The sequence below is a fragment of the Megalobrama amblycephala genome, unplaced genomic scaffold (genome assembly GCF_018812025.1).
Source record: "Megalobrama amblycephala isolate DHTTF-2021 unplaced genomic scaffold, ASM1881202v1 scaffold474, whole genome shotgun sequence".
Taxonomy (NCBI): domain Eukaryota; kingdom Metazoa; phylum Chordata; class Actinopteri; order Cypriniformes; family Xenocyprididae; genus Megalobrama; species Megalobrama amblycephala.
In genome coordinates, this window is record NW_025953398.1 from 67,305 (window position 1) to 86,170 (window position 18,866).

Below are 18,866 nucleotides of genomic sequence, written 5' to 3' on the forward strand. Positions count from 1 at the left end.
TCTGGTGGCCCAACATGGCCAACGACGTCAGGAGGTACGTGCAGGGCTGCAGGGAGTGCGCCATCTCCAAGAGCCCACGCCATCTTCCCACCGGCAAGCTCTTTCCTCTGCCCGTTCCTGAGAGACCCTGGTCACACCTGGGAGTGGACTTCGTCACTGACCTCCCCGAGTCTGACGGTCACACGTGCATCCTGGTGGTAGTAGACCGCTTCTCAAAGTCCTGCCGATTAATACCCCTGGAGGGTCTACCTACCGCCATGGCCACCGCAGAACTAATGTTTAATCATGTCTTTCGCTATTATGGATTACCTGAAGACATCGTCTCCGACAGAGGACCCCAGTTTATCTCCCACGTCTGGAAAGCCTTTTTCTCCCTCCTGGGTGTGACCGTCAGCCTATCGTCTGGATACCATCCTCAGTCGAACGGGCAGACGGAACGGAAGATCCAGGAGATCGGCCGCTTCCTGCGTACCTTCTGTCACGGCCACCAGAACTCCTGGAACCAGTACCTGGGTTGGGCCGAGTACGCACAGAACTCCCTCCGCCAAGCCTCAACTGGACTAACACCCTTCCAGTGCGTACTCGGCTACCAACCCCCGATGTTCCCCTGGGACGGGGAACCCTCCAACGTTCCGGCAGTCGATTACTGGTTCCGGGAGAGCGAGAGGGTGTGGGACTCAGCTCACCACCAGCTGCAGAGGGCCCTGCGCAGACGCAAAATGGCAGCCGACCTTCGACGCTCCGAGGCTCCTGTCTACCAGCCGGGGCAGAAGGTCTGGCTGTCCACACGGGACATCAGGATGCGTCTGCCCTGCAAGAAGCTGAGTCCCCGCTTCATTGGCCCATTCACCATCCTTCGGCAGATCAACCCCGTCACCTATCGTCTCCAACTCCCGGCACAGTATAGTAGAATCCATCCTACATTTCACGTATCCCTACTCAAACCTCACCACCCTTCTGTTGTTCCCTCCACAGAGCCTGACGTGGCAGCCGCCGAGCCCCCCCTTCCACTTCTCCTAGAAGACGGCACAGCCTACGTGGTCCACGAGATCCTGGATTCCCGGCGCCGTGGTGGTAAACTCGAATACCTCGTGGACTGGGAGGACTATGGCCCCGAGGAACGCTCATGGATTCCCAGGAACGATATCCTTGATCCTCTTCTGTTACAGAACTTCCATACCAACCATCCAGACAGACCTGCCCCACGACCCAGGGGAAGACCACCACGACGTCGGGGTCCGCGGCCCTCAGGAGCGGGCCGTGGGAGGGGGGTACTGTCACAGACACGCCAGGCTCCACCTCACCACAGTACCCACGCACCCAATCACCAGCATACTAATCACCGCCACCTGCATCTCATTCACTCTGCAATCACCAGCACTACAAAACCACCACACTCACACACACTCACTGTCCGGTCTCGTTTGCAATACCTTGTGTTAATGCTTACCTTAAGGACTCCCCTTCATCAGACTTACCTGCTCCAGCGATCTCCTTCATCTCCTTCGTCTCCTGGTCCCTTCATGTGCTTACCCTTCTGTGTGTGTGAGTGTCTCCAACGTCTCTCTTCATCTCATCTCAGCTCCTGGATAAACAAGCCATACAAGGACAGTATTACTCTCAATTCATCTCTCGAAGTACCTGATAACAGTCATAACCTCTCTGTGTTCTCATATTATTCAAATAAACTCACCTGGATTGCTTTTATCTCTGCCTCCGTGTCTATATCATAACATGAATAAGTTGAATTTTATTATTACATGACAGTATATATATATATATATATATATATATATATATATATATATATATATATATATATATATATATTATTGCAAACTGTTTGCGAATGAACATTCTCTGTGCCAATGTCGTTAGTCCATTTTAGTTTAGGAAAAGCTATTGATTTGTCTTTTTGGATGTTAATAATTTATATATTTGTGACAGTAATTTCTTTGGTTTAAACAGTAAAAGGCTTGATAAAAAGAGGAATGAAAGGTTAATCTTTGACCCCAAAAAATTGTCTCATTACTTCTCTCAATTGTATGTGGGTCAATGACGTATAAGGATTTTTGACAGGCCAACTTTAAAATACAAAACATATCTATAGCAATTGTTCAAACAATAAAAATGTTGTGTACGCATAAATTCATATAAAAAAATTTAAATTATGTGATTTTAGTGTGTTTTTTTATCTACATGAATTGGCCATACCCTAATTGGTGTGGCTGTGATTTATCTTAAAATTAATTTCAGTTCCTTAAAAGTTCTCAGTAATTAAACAATGTAATGTTAGTTCATTTGAGATTCTGTAAAGAATTACCTTATATTTTTGTTCTATATCTTCAGAGTTGCCTTCTTAAATGTAGTTAACACTTATTTTTTCTGTGAATTGCATTAAAAAGTTTTAAAAATACCATTCACTTAAGCATACTGTATCAGTGATTTATATTTCAGCCACAGAAATTAGATATTTTATTTCTAATTTAATAATTTAATGTTATTGCTATTATTGGTCATACCGCATTTACATTTAGTCATTTAGCAGATGCTTTTCTCCAAAGCGACTTACAAATGAGAATAGCAGAATCAATCAAATTAACACGAGAACAACAGTACGTAAGTGCTGTGTGGAGTCACAGTTATGACAGTAATGTGTTTGTAGCAAGGATTTTATTGATTTTTTTTTTTTTTAATAAATACACAAATTGTAACAAAGTGGGAAACAGGTTCGAATCCAAATGCAGCTTTTATTAGATAAGAGTGTAGTCGTACAGGCCAGGTCAAAACAGGGGCAGACAGGAACAGCAAGGGACAGGCAGAATCGTGGTCACAGTACAGGCAGAAGTTGAGGCAGGCAGATATCACTCACAGTCCAGGTAACAATAAACAGTCCAAAGGTAGGTGGCAGAGAATCATAGACGAGAGGCAGACAATACAGGATAATAACACTCAGGGTTGTACACAAGGTGAAACAGGACTTCGCAATGATGTGTGGTGAATGAGAGTCTTTTATAGTCTGGTTAATGTGCTGCAGCTGGGTGTGGTGATTAGTGATTAGTGTGGAGTGTGTGCAGGTGACTGGCAGGGAGGATTATGGGAATTGGAGTCTGGGAAGTGACAGGAATCATGACACAAATAGATGGAAGAATAGATATCAAGGTAAGTGCTGCTATTACTGGGTCAAGTGCTGACGAAAAAGATACGTCTTTAGCAGTTTTTTGAAAATGGCTAGAGACTCAGCTGCTTGGATAGAGCGTGGCAGGTCATTCCACCAGCCAGGAACAGACACGGAGAAGGTCCGTGAGAGCGATTTTGTGCCTCTTTGTGATGGCACCACAAGTCGCCGTTGACTTGCAGAACGCAAGTTTCTGGAGGGCGCATAAGTCTGAAGTAGTGGGTTAAGATATAGCAGTGCAGAGCCAGCGGTCGTTCTGTAGGCAAACATCAGAGGCTTGAATTGGACCGCATGATGTGTGGTCACTCCAAATGACATGAAGACCTTAAATTTCATTAAAAAATCTATTTAAAGAGATCAATAAACAATTTTAGACAAAAAAAAAATTTAAACCAGATTTTATTAAATTTTCACAGAATTTTCATGAACATAATTTTATTTAAAAAATGTGTTAAAAAATCATGTCGCAAACATAAGTGCACCATTACATTTTAATTTGATAGAAAAAAATAATACTTTAATACATCAAGGACATGTTAGACCTAAATTGAAGAAAAAGAAAGAAAGAAAAAAAACTTGCTTCTTGCTGCAGGGTCAGAATTAACACACTAGCTTTGGCCAGTGTTTTTTTTTTTACTTGGCTTGGCAGTGGCATCTGGTAAAATAGCTTGAAATAATTATAAATAAACAAACAAGCAATAAATGCATAATTACCAAACTGAAATTACATGCTCTAAACCATTTTTTGTTTTTTTGCTTTTTTCTCATATTGTACAATACAAACAAACTATCTGAAATGTTTTTTATAAAATGACCCAAGTTGCATAGTAATCTATTCTAAATGATACTAAAATAAAGTACTTTATGTAAATCAACTTAATAAAAAAGCCCAAAAACTGCCAATCAAGGACATATATCTATCATAGAAAACACTCTGCAGTGGTTGCACCACATGATATTTTCAAATTCAGTCAAAATTTACAGGCACAGAATTGGCCACCTAAACAAAACAAGCTAGCTTCCCACAAAATATCACCATGAAATTTGTCCTAAAAGTATATATTTGGAGATTTAACTTAATATTCATTGGGTTTTTGGGGTTTTTTTGAGGTCATACCACACAATGTCCAAACTACATACCAGCCGTTAAAAAGGTTATTTTTCCCCATATTTAAGACAGAGTTACAAACTTGCTCGCTGGATCCATGGGTGCTTCATAAACTGGTATATGATGTAATGCCCTGTCTTAGAACGGATTTCAACATTAAAATGTCTCAAAGTGGTAGTTTTTTGATGGTCGCACCACATGATATTTCACAAAATGGACATTATTGAACAACATTTGTTTGTATATTATAGTGTAAACATAAATACAAATGCTTTGCAATTTCGTACAGTATTATAAAACACTTACTGCCAAATGCAGTAAATTCAAAGACATTTCCAAAACAGAAGTTATGGCCAGACGGTTGCACCACATGATATTTTGACACTTTACATAACAGAAAATTACAAATAACTAATGTTTTTTGATAAGTTAAAGTGAGTACATGCACGAAAGAGGAACCACAAATATATGGTATCTTTTTATGCAATTAAACCAAATTTTAATTGAAAAAAATTAAATAAACGAGTCGTTTGTTAAACAAATCTCAAGTGAATCCCAATCTGTGACCATGCTTTCTTTTTGGTTTTGGTCTTAAAAAGACACCCAGGTGAGATTTACATTATGTTGACACCTCAGCGGGATCATTGACGTTTGTTCAATACAGTATCTGTTAATAGAGTCAAAATATTTGAGTCAGGACAATTAGACCATTACCCCTACACAACAAAAAGAGTCCTCATTACCCACACAGCTCAGAATAAGTGTTTTGGGAGATTTTCTTTCTAGAACATCTGTATCTGTGTTTCCAAACACATTGATAGGATCATTGTTAAAAAGACAAAAGAATAAAAAGCATTTTTTTTTAACTCACAGTGAAGGTGTTGGCGAGTCAAACTGGTGGGGGAAGAGTGCATCCTAAATGTGTTTCTGTTAATGGTTTTACGACAGTTGCTTAGGCTAGATGTTTTAAAAATGACACTTTATCAGAACCTTTCTGGTGATTCTCAGGGCTCGCACACAAAAACATCTTATTTGTTCAATTCAATTCACATTTATTTGTATAGTGATTTTCACAATACGCATAGGTAGCTTTACAGAAAATGCATGTCAACATTACATTTTAGACTGTTATCAGATGTGATGGTGTGAAAATTATGTAATTTCAGAAATGTATATACAAATTACACAGTTAGCTCACAATCTATTAACTTAAATGTATTAATTTAAAACTGAAAACAACGAGCTCACTGAAGTAATGATTACATATTAACAAACTATTAGGATATATAGAAAAATGTAGCACTGGTGCATGTTGATCCAAAATTTGCATCATCTGAAGACCTCGGTTGGGGTCATATTTTCATAAGTGTTGAGAAGTCTTCATAAGTGTAACGAAGCAGGACTCATGGTAAGATCCATATGCAAGCTTTTATTACAAAAGTAAGCGTGGTCGTACAGGCAGGGTCTAAGCAGGGGCAAACAGGAACAGCAAGGGCTAGGCCAGAGCTTCCTAAGCTTCAGAGTGGTAAGGCCCCCCCAAAAACATAGCAAAAGCTCCACGACCAAGTCGTGTAAGGTGTACAAGGACTTGCAGGAGTCGAAATTATAAATCCTCGATCACTTTTAGTCAGCTTTGACTAAAATACCGGCTTTTTGACAAAACGGATTTTGAGTTCAGAACGTGCTATAGTCTATGTGGAGAATAATGCACACGCACAGCAGTCAGTTATTTATTTATTTATTTATTTATTTATTTATTTTAAAATGGTCGTTTATCGGTTTTTGCAAATGAACTTTTCAGGTTCAGGATACATGTACTCCTCGCTGTAGCTACTTACTAGTTTTACATTTACTTGAAGTGCAGTTAGGTCTGTTATTGTCTTATTGTCATCCTCTGCTCCACCGTGGACCAACTGTGAATTCCTGCTAAGCAACTGACGTCAGTTTGAAAATAAGTAATGTATCTCACCTCGCTATAATGTGAAAAAATAATGTTTTTATATGTTTTATGTTTGTGTAATAAGCAGGGAAGAAATCACATTTCAGAACAATTAGAATATTTTAAATTTTTTAATTATTTTAATATCTTGATTTAGCCTATCCACGGCCCCCCTGCAATACCGCTACGGCCCATCGGGGGGCCGCGGCCCACAGTTTGGGAAGCACTGGGCTAGGCAGAATCGTAGTCAGGGTACAGGCAGTAGATCGAGGCAGGCGGATATCATTCACAGAACAGTATACAAGGCAAGGGCCAGGACAGGCAGCAACGGGTCAATAAACAGGAACAGGCAAGATCAATCACAGGCAGACAGGATACAAGGAAACGCTCAGAATTGTCACAAGGAATCAAGACTTCGCGGTGAGGTGGTGTGTGTGTGAGTCCTTTATAGTCCAGGTAATGCGTATCAGCTGGGTGTGGTGATTAGTGTGGAGTGTGCATGGCTGTATGTGGCAACAGGTGATTGGTGGAGTGAGTGCATGTGATTGGCAGGGAGGATTGTGGGAAATGTATTCCGGGATCTGACAGGATTTGTGACAATAAGATCTGAATGTGTCTTTACTTTTTTTAAATTTTAAGAAACATTTTAGTTTTAATTAACAAGTGTGTGTGCGCGTGTTTTGTGACAAATCAGGACACACATATGTATAATAACATGAGTATGACATAGGTATTACAAGGAGAGGGTGACTTATGAGGACATTACCCCATGTCCATTTTTCAAAAAAATTTTTTGAGAAAGTAAAAATGTGCACAATTGAACAAAGCTTACTTGTGACGTGATTGAACGGGTTCGATTAAGCCTTTTACCGAGCTCGCTCTTCTCTCTTTTCCCATCACATATCACATCAGAAAGACATTTATTTATAATAAAAATGAAGACAATGTTCTAAAAGTTGAAGTAAATGGCCTAACGAATGTTTAATGATAATAAAATCATTTACACTCTATTATTATTGCATCCTGTTAATGTACAACAATACTGAGGTGCAAATAGTATGTATCTGCCAGTATAAAATATAAGTAGCATCTAATTACTATTTACACTTATTGCAAAGAACTACTACGTTTAGCCTACATGGTAAATAGAACATAATTTACAAAATAAAAAAATGCACTTAAATTATTATTTTTTCTTTTCTTTTCTTTTTCTTTTTTTTTTTTTTGCATGTGGGATAAAATGAAAATGAATAGTAATTCAATAACTTACCTTTCTGCAAGTTTTCACCTCTGATATTATAACAGTGATAAGAATTAAACTTCAATCGACTCAGAAGTATGCACAAAGAATATACACTAATAAGAAGCGACAGTCAATAGAACGCTCCATTGGAACACCGGCGCTCAGCAGCAGCCCTGCATTTCCACCATTCTGGGGTGAAAACCATGCGGCAGTCCACTAGTTTCTATGGCAATATCAACTGCTTTGTTAAAACAAAAAGTACATTAAAGCTGAAATCCAACCTGAATGATGACAACACAGAATAAAATACTATCACTAGTGATCATCAAATCCTTTTTACAGTTTATTTTACACACTTTCTTCCACTTTTATTACAAAACCTTTGCTCTCTAGAAACACAGTCAGTTTGGGTTAAAATTCTTTAAAAGGCTTATAAACACTGAATTATTACCAACAAATGAAATTAAATTAAGGACATGCATAAGAAAAATTGGGAATGTTGGACAATATGAATATAACAGCTTGATTTTGCAGTGTTGTCTAATGTCCGATAAAGCAAAAGTGTCCAAAAGTGGGAATTATGCGTTAACGGACACAGTAATGCATCATGTGTTATAAGATCATTATAGCATGATCCATTAAAGCGTACAATAGGCTATTTCAATTCAGATCTAGATATTATTACTATTACTCCACGAGGTCTGAAATAGATTGTTTGCTGCAAACATGATGATCTTCATTATTAATTTACTATTAATAAATGTGTAAAGTTGCATAAAATGGAAATACTCAATAAAGTAGGCTAACTACGTTACCTCAGATGGATGAATGGTTGGATTCCACAACTGATAAAATAAAACATATATAAGACAATACAACATTTACTGTAGTAGCCATACAATTTACTGTTGACTTAATTTGAAAACTGTTCTATTGCGCTTCTGATTTGTCAGTGAAATTCACAGATTTTGGGTGCGTAAGATGTGAAGGATTCAATGCTCCAGTTAGTATTTTCACCCCATAATGGCGGCCGCGCTACCGGAGCGCCATCTAGTGGCTGTTACACAAAAACGATCAGAGTGTCGCCTCTTGGGTTCTATGATCTTTGTTAGGACACAGGTTATCCACCTGTTTCCGGGAGGCGCTACTGTAAAAAAGAACGTGGGTACAACTTCCGGTGAGGCGGCGGAAGTAGCATACCAATGGTATTTTGCATGCTAATTAGCGAAGAGGTTAAGTGTTTTTCGGATCATTGTTTACTTTGTAAAGTTGCAAATCTTTATGAGAGATATCGTTACGGCGCTCAGGGACAACATTTCAGTTTAGTACATTTATTAGTTAATAATATCACAATACAATAAACAGTTTTCATGCCCTTAATTGCCCTTTACTTTACTGACCTTCCACATAAGTGCTTCTGCATGACTACAAGAGCATCCTGACCCTGCAATACACGAACAACCTGCTGTCTGTTCTTCACCTGTCACTGATGCGAGCACCAAAGCCATATGATGTTATATTTTACTCCTAACCTGTCGTGTGTGCCAGAACCAGTCGCGTTTCCACTGTCATATAGGCTATACGATGATCATGTTAACCATTGCGATAATAAATACACTCGTTTATGGAAAATACTAGAGACTGCTTGAGGAACGTAGACAATTCTTATATGATTTATAATCGTGTATTTATTTGGTTTAATGTTTTCTGTTTCTTCCCTGTGCCTTTGTTATTCCTCACAAATGCTTATCTTTCACAGATTCACACACTCGGTTAACTTGTATAACTCATAACTCCTGTTTGTCTTCTCATGAGCTCCCTCTGTTGCTCTGGCTTAAAGGATCAGGATAGATAGACGGAGAGATCACGCAAACATCCTCGGATAGTAATCATCGCGTAATTTAGAGGAAAATCAATAGAAAGGCTCAGAAAAGTGACGTAAACATAGGGTATGTTATCTATATATTTCTAAATGTGTAAGCCTTTGGATTTAAAAGCCTTAATGGAGTTGTTTTGTGCATTCTTGTAATCGTAAATAAATGAAGAAGGTGCAACTGAATAGGTATGCGTTTTCTTTTTATGTCAATATAAATATCAGTTAGATTTAGCATGATTGAACTGCACTCCTGGCATAAATTAATAAATTACTGTTACTGTAACATTTTTTTATTGTAAAACATTGTTCAAATATTGATGCTGGAATCTTAAATCTTTAAGTAAAAGACAAACATTCACAAATTTGGATTGCTAAATCTTGAATGTCCAAATCTTGCTCCAAATTTTATTCTTTTGTTTTAAGTATTGCAGAATTACAGCGCCGCATACTGATCTGGCATGTATACTACATAGTTTTGAGTCATTTCAGTGGTTTCGTGTGGACGCAGATATTTCTTGAGACAAGGAAGAAAAAAGATCGGATAGGTTAAGCTCTGGCTTTGTGAGGATGTAGCTTGAATCACTTCAAAACAGCATTTTATCATTGGAAACTCCAAAAAAGGATCAAAACAAAATCCTTGTTTAAAGTGGAAATTAAATGTCATAATGCAATAGAAAACTAGCATCACATATTGATGAAAGAAACAAAACTTTGAATCAGTGGAACCAATGCTTCACTAAATGATTCAGTGAATCACTTGAAATGACACACATAGGCGACGCCTGCTGGTCAAAACTGTGTAAACTGTAATTGCTTAATGTCATTAAATATGAAGTGTCTGTATAATATGTGTTCTTTATTCATTTCCAGGGCTTGTTTTGTTTGTTTTATGGAGAGCTTCAGGCCAATAAGTGACTAATAACTATAGTGCTTCTTTTTTATTATACAAACATGTCATTAAAATGTCTAATAAGTTAATAAAACTGATCTGAGATCAGGTACAAACCATACAGACACTAGATGATGGAGAGATATTCCCATTTTGGATGCTAATTTTCGTAAAACACCAAAGAAGAAAAACAAACTTTACTACTGTGACATTTTTATGAGTGAAGCAGAAAATTAAATAAGGAAATTCCTCTGAACACATTCAACAGAGAGTCAATAAATTTACTATTTCTATTCTCAGTATGTAGTGAAAGAGCAGAATAAAGTAGGAGCCTTAGTCAGCAGGACTCTCCCGTAAATTGTCAAGTCTCTCTGCAGCTAGGACTTTTATTTTGAAGGGACGATGTGACGTCATAAGACTGCGCCGAGCTCCTGCATCTGCTGTGGTTCTGCTGAAGAAAGGTGTGTTTTAAGAATTGAAGCTGCATTAATAAATATAAACTGTTTTTAATAGTTTTTAATATTTTTACAAGCAATGTGAACTGAGTTTATTTACTATTTAATGTAACATTGTAATTCTTTATCTAACTGTAATGGAGGATATTTTTGTGAGTAAAGCTCATATCCACTGATGAGAAACAGTAAAACTGCATCTCATTTCTCTCTCTATATATCATAAATCAGTTTATCATGAACACGAGTTCAGTGTCTGGAAAGTAATATGATGGAGAAACTGAACTTTTCAACTCCGAGTCAATTGAATCAAACACTTTGAGAAATGATTCAGTGAATCACGACTCGTGCTGCTCAAACAGTGAACATGAACGAGAACAACAAACACTAACAAACTAACTAATGTTTTCATCAAAGTGTAATCATTTAAATATAATCTATAATTCTTTAAATACTAAATGTAGATTATAAATGCCTAAAAATTTATAATTTACGTTTATAGAGATAGTTTTGATTTTTTGTTTTTTTTTGTTTTTGTCTATCCAGGTCATTGAAGACCGTAACGGTACACAAAACCCACAGTTCGGTACATAGTCACGGTTCAGTACGGTTTTCTTTACTGCAGGTGGGGAGAAAACTTAAATTGCTTCTTTCTTTTTTTTAACCAGTAGGCCTAGTTTACTAAACAAATTGTGTTTTTGTCTTTAAATACATTAAATTATAACTAAAAATTTCTTACGGATAAATTATAGGCTACCTCGGTTTAGAAGTCATGATTTGGTACGGTTTTCTGTACAGCAGGTATATGTGATATGTGTGTTTTTTTATTAAACAGTAGTTTACTGAACAAATTGAGTTTTTGTCTTTAAATACATTAAATTAAATTATAACTAAAAGTTCATTTCTCTGGTGAACTAACAAGCTGTGGACACTGAATGGCTTTTCTGAGGTAAATGCTACATGACATATTGTTTACTATCTGATTTATTGATGTCTTTCTGCCGTTGAAACACTGATTGAGCGATTACATGAAATATGGCAATTTCTGTAAGTTGTACTGTATCTTTTCTACATACCTTCAGCTGTTTTTTCATGTTTAATTCTGTAACTAGCATTAAAGAGGAAGAGATGCTCATGCTGCCGGTTTTAACAGTGATCTGTCACATCACAAAGAGCGTCAAAACGGCATTTTCTGTTTAAATTTCATGATTTTGTAGACAGAATTTGAAGGATGGCACTTTGTTTCTTGTCGAAAGTAACAAAATGCAGCGCTTATTGCGATTAATAGGAGAACTTAATGTTGCAATGTAATGCTTCGAGCACTATACCGAAAGCCCTGTACCGAAACTGTTCAGTATGAATATGTGTACGTTACACCTCAACTGTTCATTATTCTCTTCTTAAAGATGGCGTTTATTAAAGAGGAGACTGAAGACATGAAGATTGATTTTATTAAAGAAGAGACTGAAGAAATTATGATTAAAGATGAGACTGAAGACATGAAGATTGAAGAAACATTCAGAGTGAAACATGAAGATACTGAGGAACAAACAGGTTGGTTTTATTCTCAAAGCTGAATTTGATCATCATTATTAAAATGTCCAGCTCTACAGAAATAGAGATTATACAGAAGTATAATCTTACAGAGAATATTACAGAAGTAGCCAAAATGAAATAATTATTTTCTGCAACATTAAACCCAATATCTACTTATGGATAGAGAACAATGAAAATATTTTTTTCTGTTCATGCTCAAAAGTGCTGTACTAACATTTAAACATACCTGAACATAAATAGCAGGAACTGAACATTAAATCAAGCAATAAATAAGTCCTAATTTAAATATTTTACATCAATAATCATTTCATGTGTGTGTCAATTACAATGAATTTACAGCATAACTTTCGATAATTATATTGTACCTATAAAGTTAGTATGTGTAAGTATAGGGGAACAGTATGTAAAATCTTGGGAATAAAGGGGTAACAACCAGGAAACTATCAAATTATTTATACTGTAAGTATTTTAGAACTAAGGGGTACTTACACTATTATGATAGACAACAATCTTATGTTCGGGAGCAATTTAGCAAGAAAATGCACTGATTAAGTTGTTTCAAGGCAAGTAGAAAGAACTATTGCAATCTTTTTTAATAAATGGGGAAATATGCTTTTGTTTCGTGTAGTTACAGGGTAAATATGACATTACGGGCCGTAAATTAAAGTGGAGCTTGTTACGCTCTTATTTCATGTAGTTACAGGGTAAATGTGACATCTTTCTACTTTCCTTAACTTAATCGCTAAATTGCTCCCAAATGTAAGATTGTTGTCTATCATAACAGTGTAAGTACCCCTTAGTTATAAAATACTTACAGTATAAATAATTTGATATTTTCCTTGTTGTTACCCCTTTATTCCTTTACATATTACATATTGTCCCCTATACTTACACATACTTACTGTATAAGTACACTATAATTATCGAAAGTTACGCTGTACATTCGCTGTAATTATGCAGTACTTTCCGGGCTTCCCTTTAATATACTAAAAAGTCTTCTTTAGTATTTCTTAACATAATCTTAAGAACATCTAAGTGTACTCAACTGTGCTATTCTGAGACACTGTGAAATATGAACTTAGATGTGCTTTTAATATACTATCTCTGTATTTAGAAAATGTATTTAGATACTACTTATAGTACATTTGAACCCATAGTGTTCAATTTACAAGTGGTAACTAAATATATTTTTAAATACAGAGATAGTATATTAAAAGCACATTTTAGTTCACCGTGCTAAAGAGCATGTTGTTGGTTTTTATGCATTAAATGTCTAAATTGTTTTATGTCTGATTTTGCCCTAGACCTAATGGCACTGAAAGAGGTGAGTCATGAACTTAATGAAAGGGAAGAAGAGAAAGAACATTATGATGAACATCAGGATTTCATGACTGGAGAAAGATTGACGCTGGCTAAAAAGTCTTCCTTACAAAAAAGAGCTCAAAAGACAGGAACTAAATGTTATTTCACCTGCCAACAGTGTGGAAAGAGTTTTGATCAACATAGAAACCTTCAAGACCACTTGAGAGTTCACACTGGAGAAAAGCCTTACACCTGCCAACAATGTGGACAGAGTTTTACTGTAAAAGGAAACCTTATAGTCCACATGAGAATTCATACTGGAGAGAAACATTTCACCTGCCAACAGTGTGGAAAGAGTTTCAGTCAAAAAGGGAACCTTATAGTCCACATGAGAATTCACAATCAAGAGAAGGCTTACACCTGCCAACAGTGTGGACAGAGTTTCAGACATAAAGGAAGCCTTGAAGTCCACATGAGAATTCACACTGGAGAAAAGCCTCACACCTGCAAACAATGTGGACAGAGTTTCAGTCAAAAAGGACACCTTGTAGCCCACATCAGAATTCATTCTGGAGAAAAGCCTTACACCTGCCAACAATGTGTAAAGAGTTTCAGTCATAAAGGAAGCCTTATAGTCCACATGAGAATTCACACTGGAGAGAAACCTTACACCTGCCAACAGTGTGGAAAGAGTTTCAGTCATAAAGGAAAGCTTGAAATCCACATGAGAGTTCACACTGGAGAAAAGCCTTACACCTGCAAACAATGTGGAAAGAGTTTCAGTCAAAAAGGAAGCCTTATAGTCCACATGAGAATTCACACTGGAGAGAAACCTTACACTTGCCAACAGTGTGGAAAGAGTTTTAGTGGAAAAGGACATCTTACAGCCCACATGAGAATTCACACTAGAGAAAAGCCTTACACCTGCACTCTGTGCGGGAATAGCTTTACACAGGAAAAAAGCCTCAGGCAACACATGAATATTCACACTGGAGAGAAGCCTTTTACATGTGGTCAGTGTGGAAAGAGTTTCATAACTAAAGGTGACCTTAAGGGCCACATGAGGATTCACTCGAAAAATAACTCTTTTAGAAGTCGTCACTGTGGAAAGAGCAGAGGTGTAAAGAGTACCTGAATACCATACTTGAGTAAAAGTACAGATATCTTACAGCAAAAATTACTCCATTACAAGTTACAAGTCACCAATCTAATACAACTTGGGTAAAGGTCTTAACTGTACTTAAAGCTGCTGTCTAACTTTTTTGTGTTCAAAATGTACAAAAATTATATAATGAGAATTTATAACATGAATCCATTTTCCAAACTGTGTTTTTGTCTAATACTGAATCATTATGGTATACTTAGAAGTGTTTATATTCAGACTATTTTAGACCGGTCTGGTAGAAACCACTAGTAACTGCGTGAACCGCCATAGATATAAACGGAAAGAAGTAGCTCCGGCTACAATGTTCCTCCACAGGATGCATGCTGTTTTGTTTATTAACTGCTAGAGCGCCAAAGGTGAAGGATTGCAGCTTTAAAAGATTAGTTTACTTTCAAATGAAAATTAGCCCAAGCTTTACTCACCCTCACGTCATTAGTATATGACTAAATTCTTTCTGATGAACATAATTGAAGAAATATTAATAAATATCCTGTTGCATCTGAGCTTTATAATGGCAGTGAACAGGACTCAAGAGTATGAGTTGAAGAAGTGTTAGATCCGTAATTTGAATAGGGAAGGTGTAGGACATACAGCGCAAGCTTTTTGAAGAATAAGGAAGGCGGAAGCACTTGCAAGGTGATCATTTGTGTTTATAAAGTATATACATTTAATATTTTTTTTAGAAAATGACCAATCATTTCGCTAGATAAGACCCTTATTCCTCATCTGATATCGTTTAAAGCCCTTTGAAGCTGCACTGAAACTAATTTTTCAACCATTATAATCCTATCCAGAATAATCCTGGAATGTTTTAGTCAAAATGCATAATTTCCTTTCGACTGAAGAAAGAAAGACATAAACATATTGGATGACATCAGGAAATTTTAATTTGAAAGTGAACTAATCCTTTAGTATGTTTTCTCTTAGGCATGCCTGTGGGTGTATGGTCTGTATATCATTTTGTGTGTGTAGTCACTTGTAGAACATTATAATTATGCATGAATTAGACACATGCAGAATATCATTTTCATGTGAAAACCACTTAGTTCTTTCTCCCTGAAACATTTTTGGCACAAATTCCACATGTTTTTGTTTTAAAAATATATTTTTTATTTTTTTAATTTTTTTTTTTTTATTATTATTATTATTATTATTATAGGGAAAGTTTTGAATTTGAACAATTCATGCTGTGCTAATTCATAATGTGGCGACTTTCAATCTGTACAAAAAGCTGTGTACCCATGCACTTTTTTTTAAACAGTGGCCCGTTACTTTACTTTTTAGAAAGAAATATGGCAAGGGTCCAAAATTCTTCATTTTTAACTATATTAATATATACCCATTGATAACATTTACATCAATAAGGCACATACCTAAAGACGGAAACAAAAGTGAGGCCAGGTGCATTCTCTCTTGTATTGCAGGGCACTGGAAGGAGGAAATGCAGCCACCAGACCTCATAAATTCAGTGGCAAACTTAAAGGAAAACAGAAGTTGTTTTTTTAGATATTTTTAGATAAATATATATATATATATATATATATATATATATAAATAGATAGTTGTCAGAATTTGACAAGTACTGGTTTATGTATGATAATAGGTTAAAATTAACAAACATTAGATTAAAATTAACACATGACACTGAATCGGTTTGCAAATTGTGTTTTGTGGTTTTGAGGTCCCACTTTCTTTTCACTTCCCTTGAATCTGCAAATGCACTGTAATCAACAAAATCACAGTTGCCACTAGCAACTCCAAGAGTTGATTAAAATAAAAAAATAAATATGTATATATACACTCTCACACTGGAGAGAAGCCATTTACATGTGGTCAGTGTGGAATGAGTTTTAGATTTAAAGGTAAAATATATATAAAGGTAATATATATATATATATATATATATATATATATATATATATATATATATATATATATATATATATATATATATGACTGTGCAACATTTGGATTGTATACTGTATATAGTGAGAGTTGTGAGGCAGTTGGTTAAAAATTGGTTAGTTGGAAAATGACTTAATGAGGCAACAGTGTTAATGGCAGGTACTTCCATTATATATAAACTGGCCCTTAAAGTAAACATTTAGCCCATTAGACGACAACAAAACAATGAATAACCACCAGTGTTAAGCAATTACTTTGCACTGCCACTCCGTCTCTCCAAGTGAGTTAAAGTAGGTGATGCACCTTCTGTCAACATTGCAATGCTGAAACAGAAATATCTGAAGTTATAATAACCATAAGATTAAGTTATAATAACTATTCACTCTGCCTTCTGTCCAAACACGCAGCCCTAACATGCTCCAAGTTCTATGGTCCAACCCCCTCATACCAGCAGCAAACGGCACCAGACTGCACATGATCCTGACACCTTAGAGTTCGAAAGTTTTTACATTTGGAAGTTGTAAAATTGCAGATAATAACTTTTTTGTATATAGGCAAGAATAAAATGACTCGGGTTACTTGTGTAACCCTGGTTCCCTGAATAGGGAACGAGACTCTACGCAGGAGCATTTCCAATGCGTCTCGACGCAATTGCATAATGAAGCACTTGTGAAATCAAACGTCAGAGGTGGGTGACGTCACAGACCAGGAAACTATAAAGCATACCCAGAACAAAGAATGCTAGCTTCTGATTGGCTGAAGCAATACGCTCACAGGGAGTATGGCAAGGCAACGGAGCATCTCGTTCCCTTTCATGGGAACTTCGAGCTGCGTCAAGACGCGCTGGGAACCCTATCCCAACTACGCCATAATGCCAAGTGCCTGTCTGTTATCTTAAGATGAGAGCACAGCAGATCCCAGAGTGGAGCCTAAGTCAAGGTTATAAAACCTGATGAACGTATGTTGAGAGGACCACCCAGCCGCATTACACATATATCATGGAGGGGGACCCCCGAGGTTAAAGCCTTTGAGGCAGCCATACCCCTAGTAGAATGTGCCCTGACAGCCAAAGGAGAAGACTGTCCAGTAGATTCATAAACAAGTGGTTTTTGGGGACCTTAGGTATACGACCAGGTCTAGGATGAAGAAAAGCCTTAAACATACCAGGCGCAAGTTCCAGACATGAAGGAGCAACCGAAAGTGCTTGAAGATCTCCAATTCTTTTGAGAGATGAGATAGCTAGCAGGAAGATGCTAGTTTTTAAGGTAAGAAACTTTTCCAAAGCTTCCTCTAGAGGTTCAAAGGGAGCGGATGCTAACCCTTCCAAAACAACAGTCAGGTCCCAGGCCTGAGTCCTCGTACGTAGTGAAGGCCTAAGCCTCAGAGTACCACAAAGAAAGCGCACTACTAAGGTATCTCTTTCCACTGAAGAGTCACCCAAAGGTGCATGATAGGCGGATATAGATGCTACATAAACTTTTAAGGTGGAAGGAGACCAACCATTCGAGAACTTTTCTCAAAGAAATTGCAGCACTAAGCTGACAGAACAATAGACAGGGTCCAACTGACGTTGTCTTCACCAGGTAGAAAACAACTTCCATTTATAGACAAACAACTTCCTTCTGGAGGGAGCTCTGGAGTGGAGTATGGTCTCCACAACTTTGATTGAGAGACCGGATTCTATGAGCCTAGCCCCCTCAGAGGCCAGGCCCACAGTTTCCACAACTCTGGTTGGGGGTAAAGTATTGTGCTGCCCGCTTGAGACAGGAGGTTCTGTCTGACGGGGATCTCCAGAGGAGATCCGTCAAGAGGAGACACAAGGTCCGCAAACCAGACTTGGGTTGGCCAGAACGAGGCAACCAATATGAGATGGATCCTGTCCCGGCGAACCCTCTCCAGAACTCCTAGGAGCAGAGCAATCGGGGGAAATGCATACAGATGTATCCCCGGCCACGTATGAACCATGACGTCCAGACCCAGAGGGACTGGATGAGTGAGAGAGAACCACATAGGCAATGAGTCGTTTCTTTCAAAGCAAAAAGGTCGACTTCTGCTCGACCGAAGTTTTTCCATATGAGCTCCACCACCTTGGGGTGGAGTCTCCATTCCCCGGGCCTCAGCCCCTGCCCCCACATTTTGATGCCCCGGGATGTTATCCACTCTCAAGGCAAGGCCATTTTATTTGTATAGCACATTTCATACACAATGGTAATTCAAAGTGCTTAAAGAAGAACCAAATACATAATAATAAA

General features: G+C 37.4%; 1 protein-coding gene across 2 annotated transcripts; it reads left to right on the forward strand.

The window, feature by feature from the left end:
* Positions 1 to 10,637: 10,637 nt before the first annotated feature.
* Positions 10,638 to 15,377, forward strand: LOC125261730 (gastrula zinc finger protein XlCGF57.1-like). 2 transcript variants are annotated; one of them, XM_048180299.1, is made up of 3 exons: positions 10,638 to 10,694; positions 12,092 to 12,239; positions 13,547 to 15,377. In XM_048180299.1, exons 2-3 carry the CDS (start codon positions 12,092 to 12,094, stop codon positions 14,677 to 14,679), a joined length of 1,281 nt encoding a protein of 426 aa, XP_048036256.1. In that variant the 5' UTR covers positions 10,638 to 10,694; the 3' UTR covers positions 14,680 to 15,377. The 2 variants fall into 2 exon arrangements, with proteins under 2 accessions (XP_048036256.1, XP_048036257.1); XM_048180300.1 differs by lacking the exon at positions 10,638 to 10,694 and adding an exon at positions 11,235 to 11,310.
* Positions 15,378 to 18,866: the final 3,489 nt, after the last annotated feature.

Excerpts from the sequence above, each read along its gene's own strand:
- LOC125261730 (XM_048180299.1), top strand. The coding sequence starts at position 12,092 with ATGGCGTTTATTAAAGAGGAGACTGAAGACATGAAGATTGATTTTATT. Across the intron at positions 12,240-13,546 it reads AGATACTGAGGAACAAACAG|ACCTAATGGCACTGAAAGAG; the intron begins GTTGGTTTTATT and ends ATTTTGCCCTAG.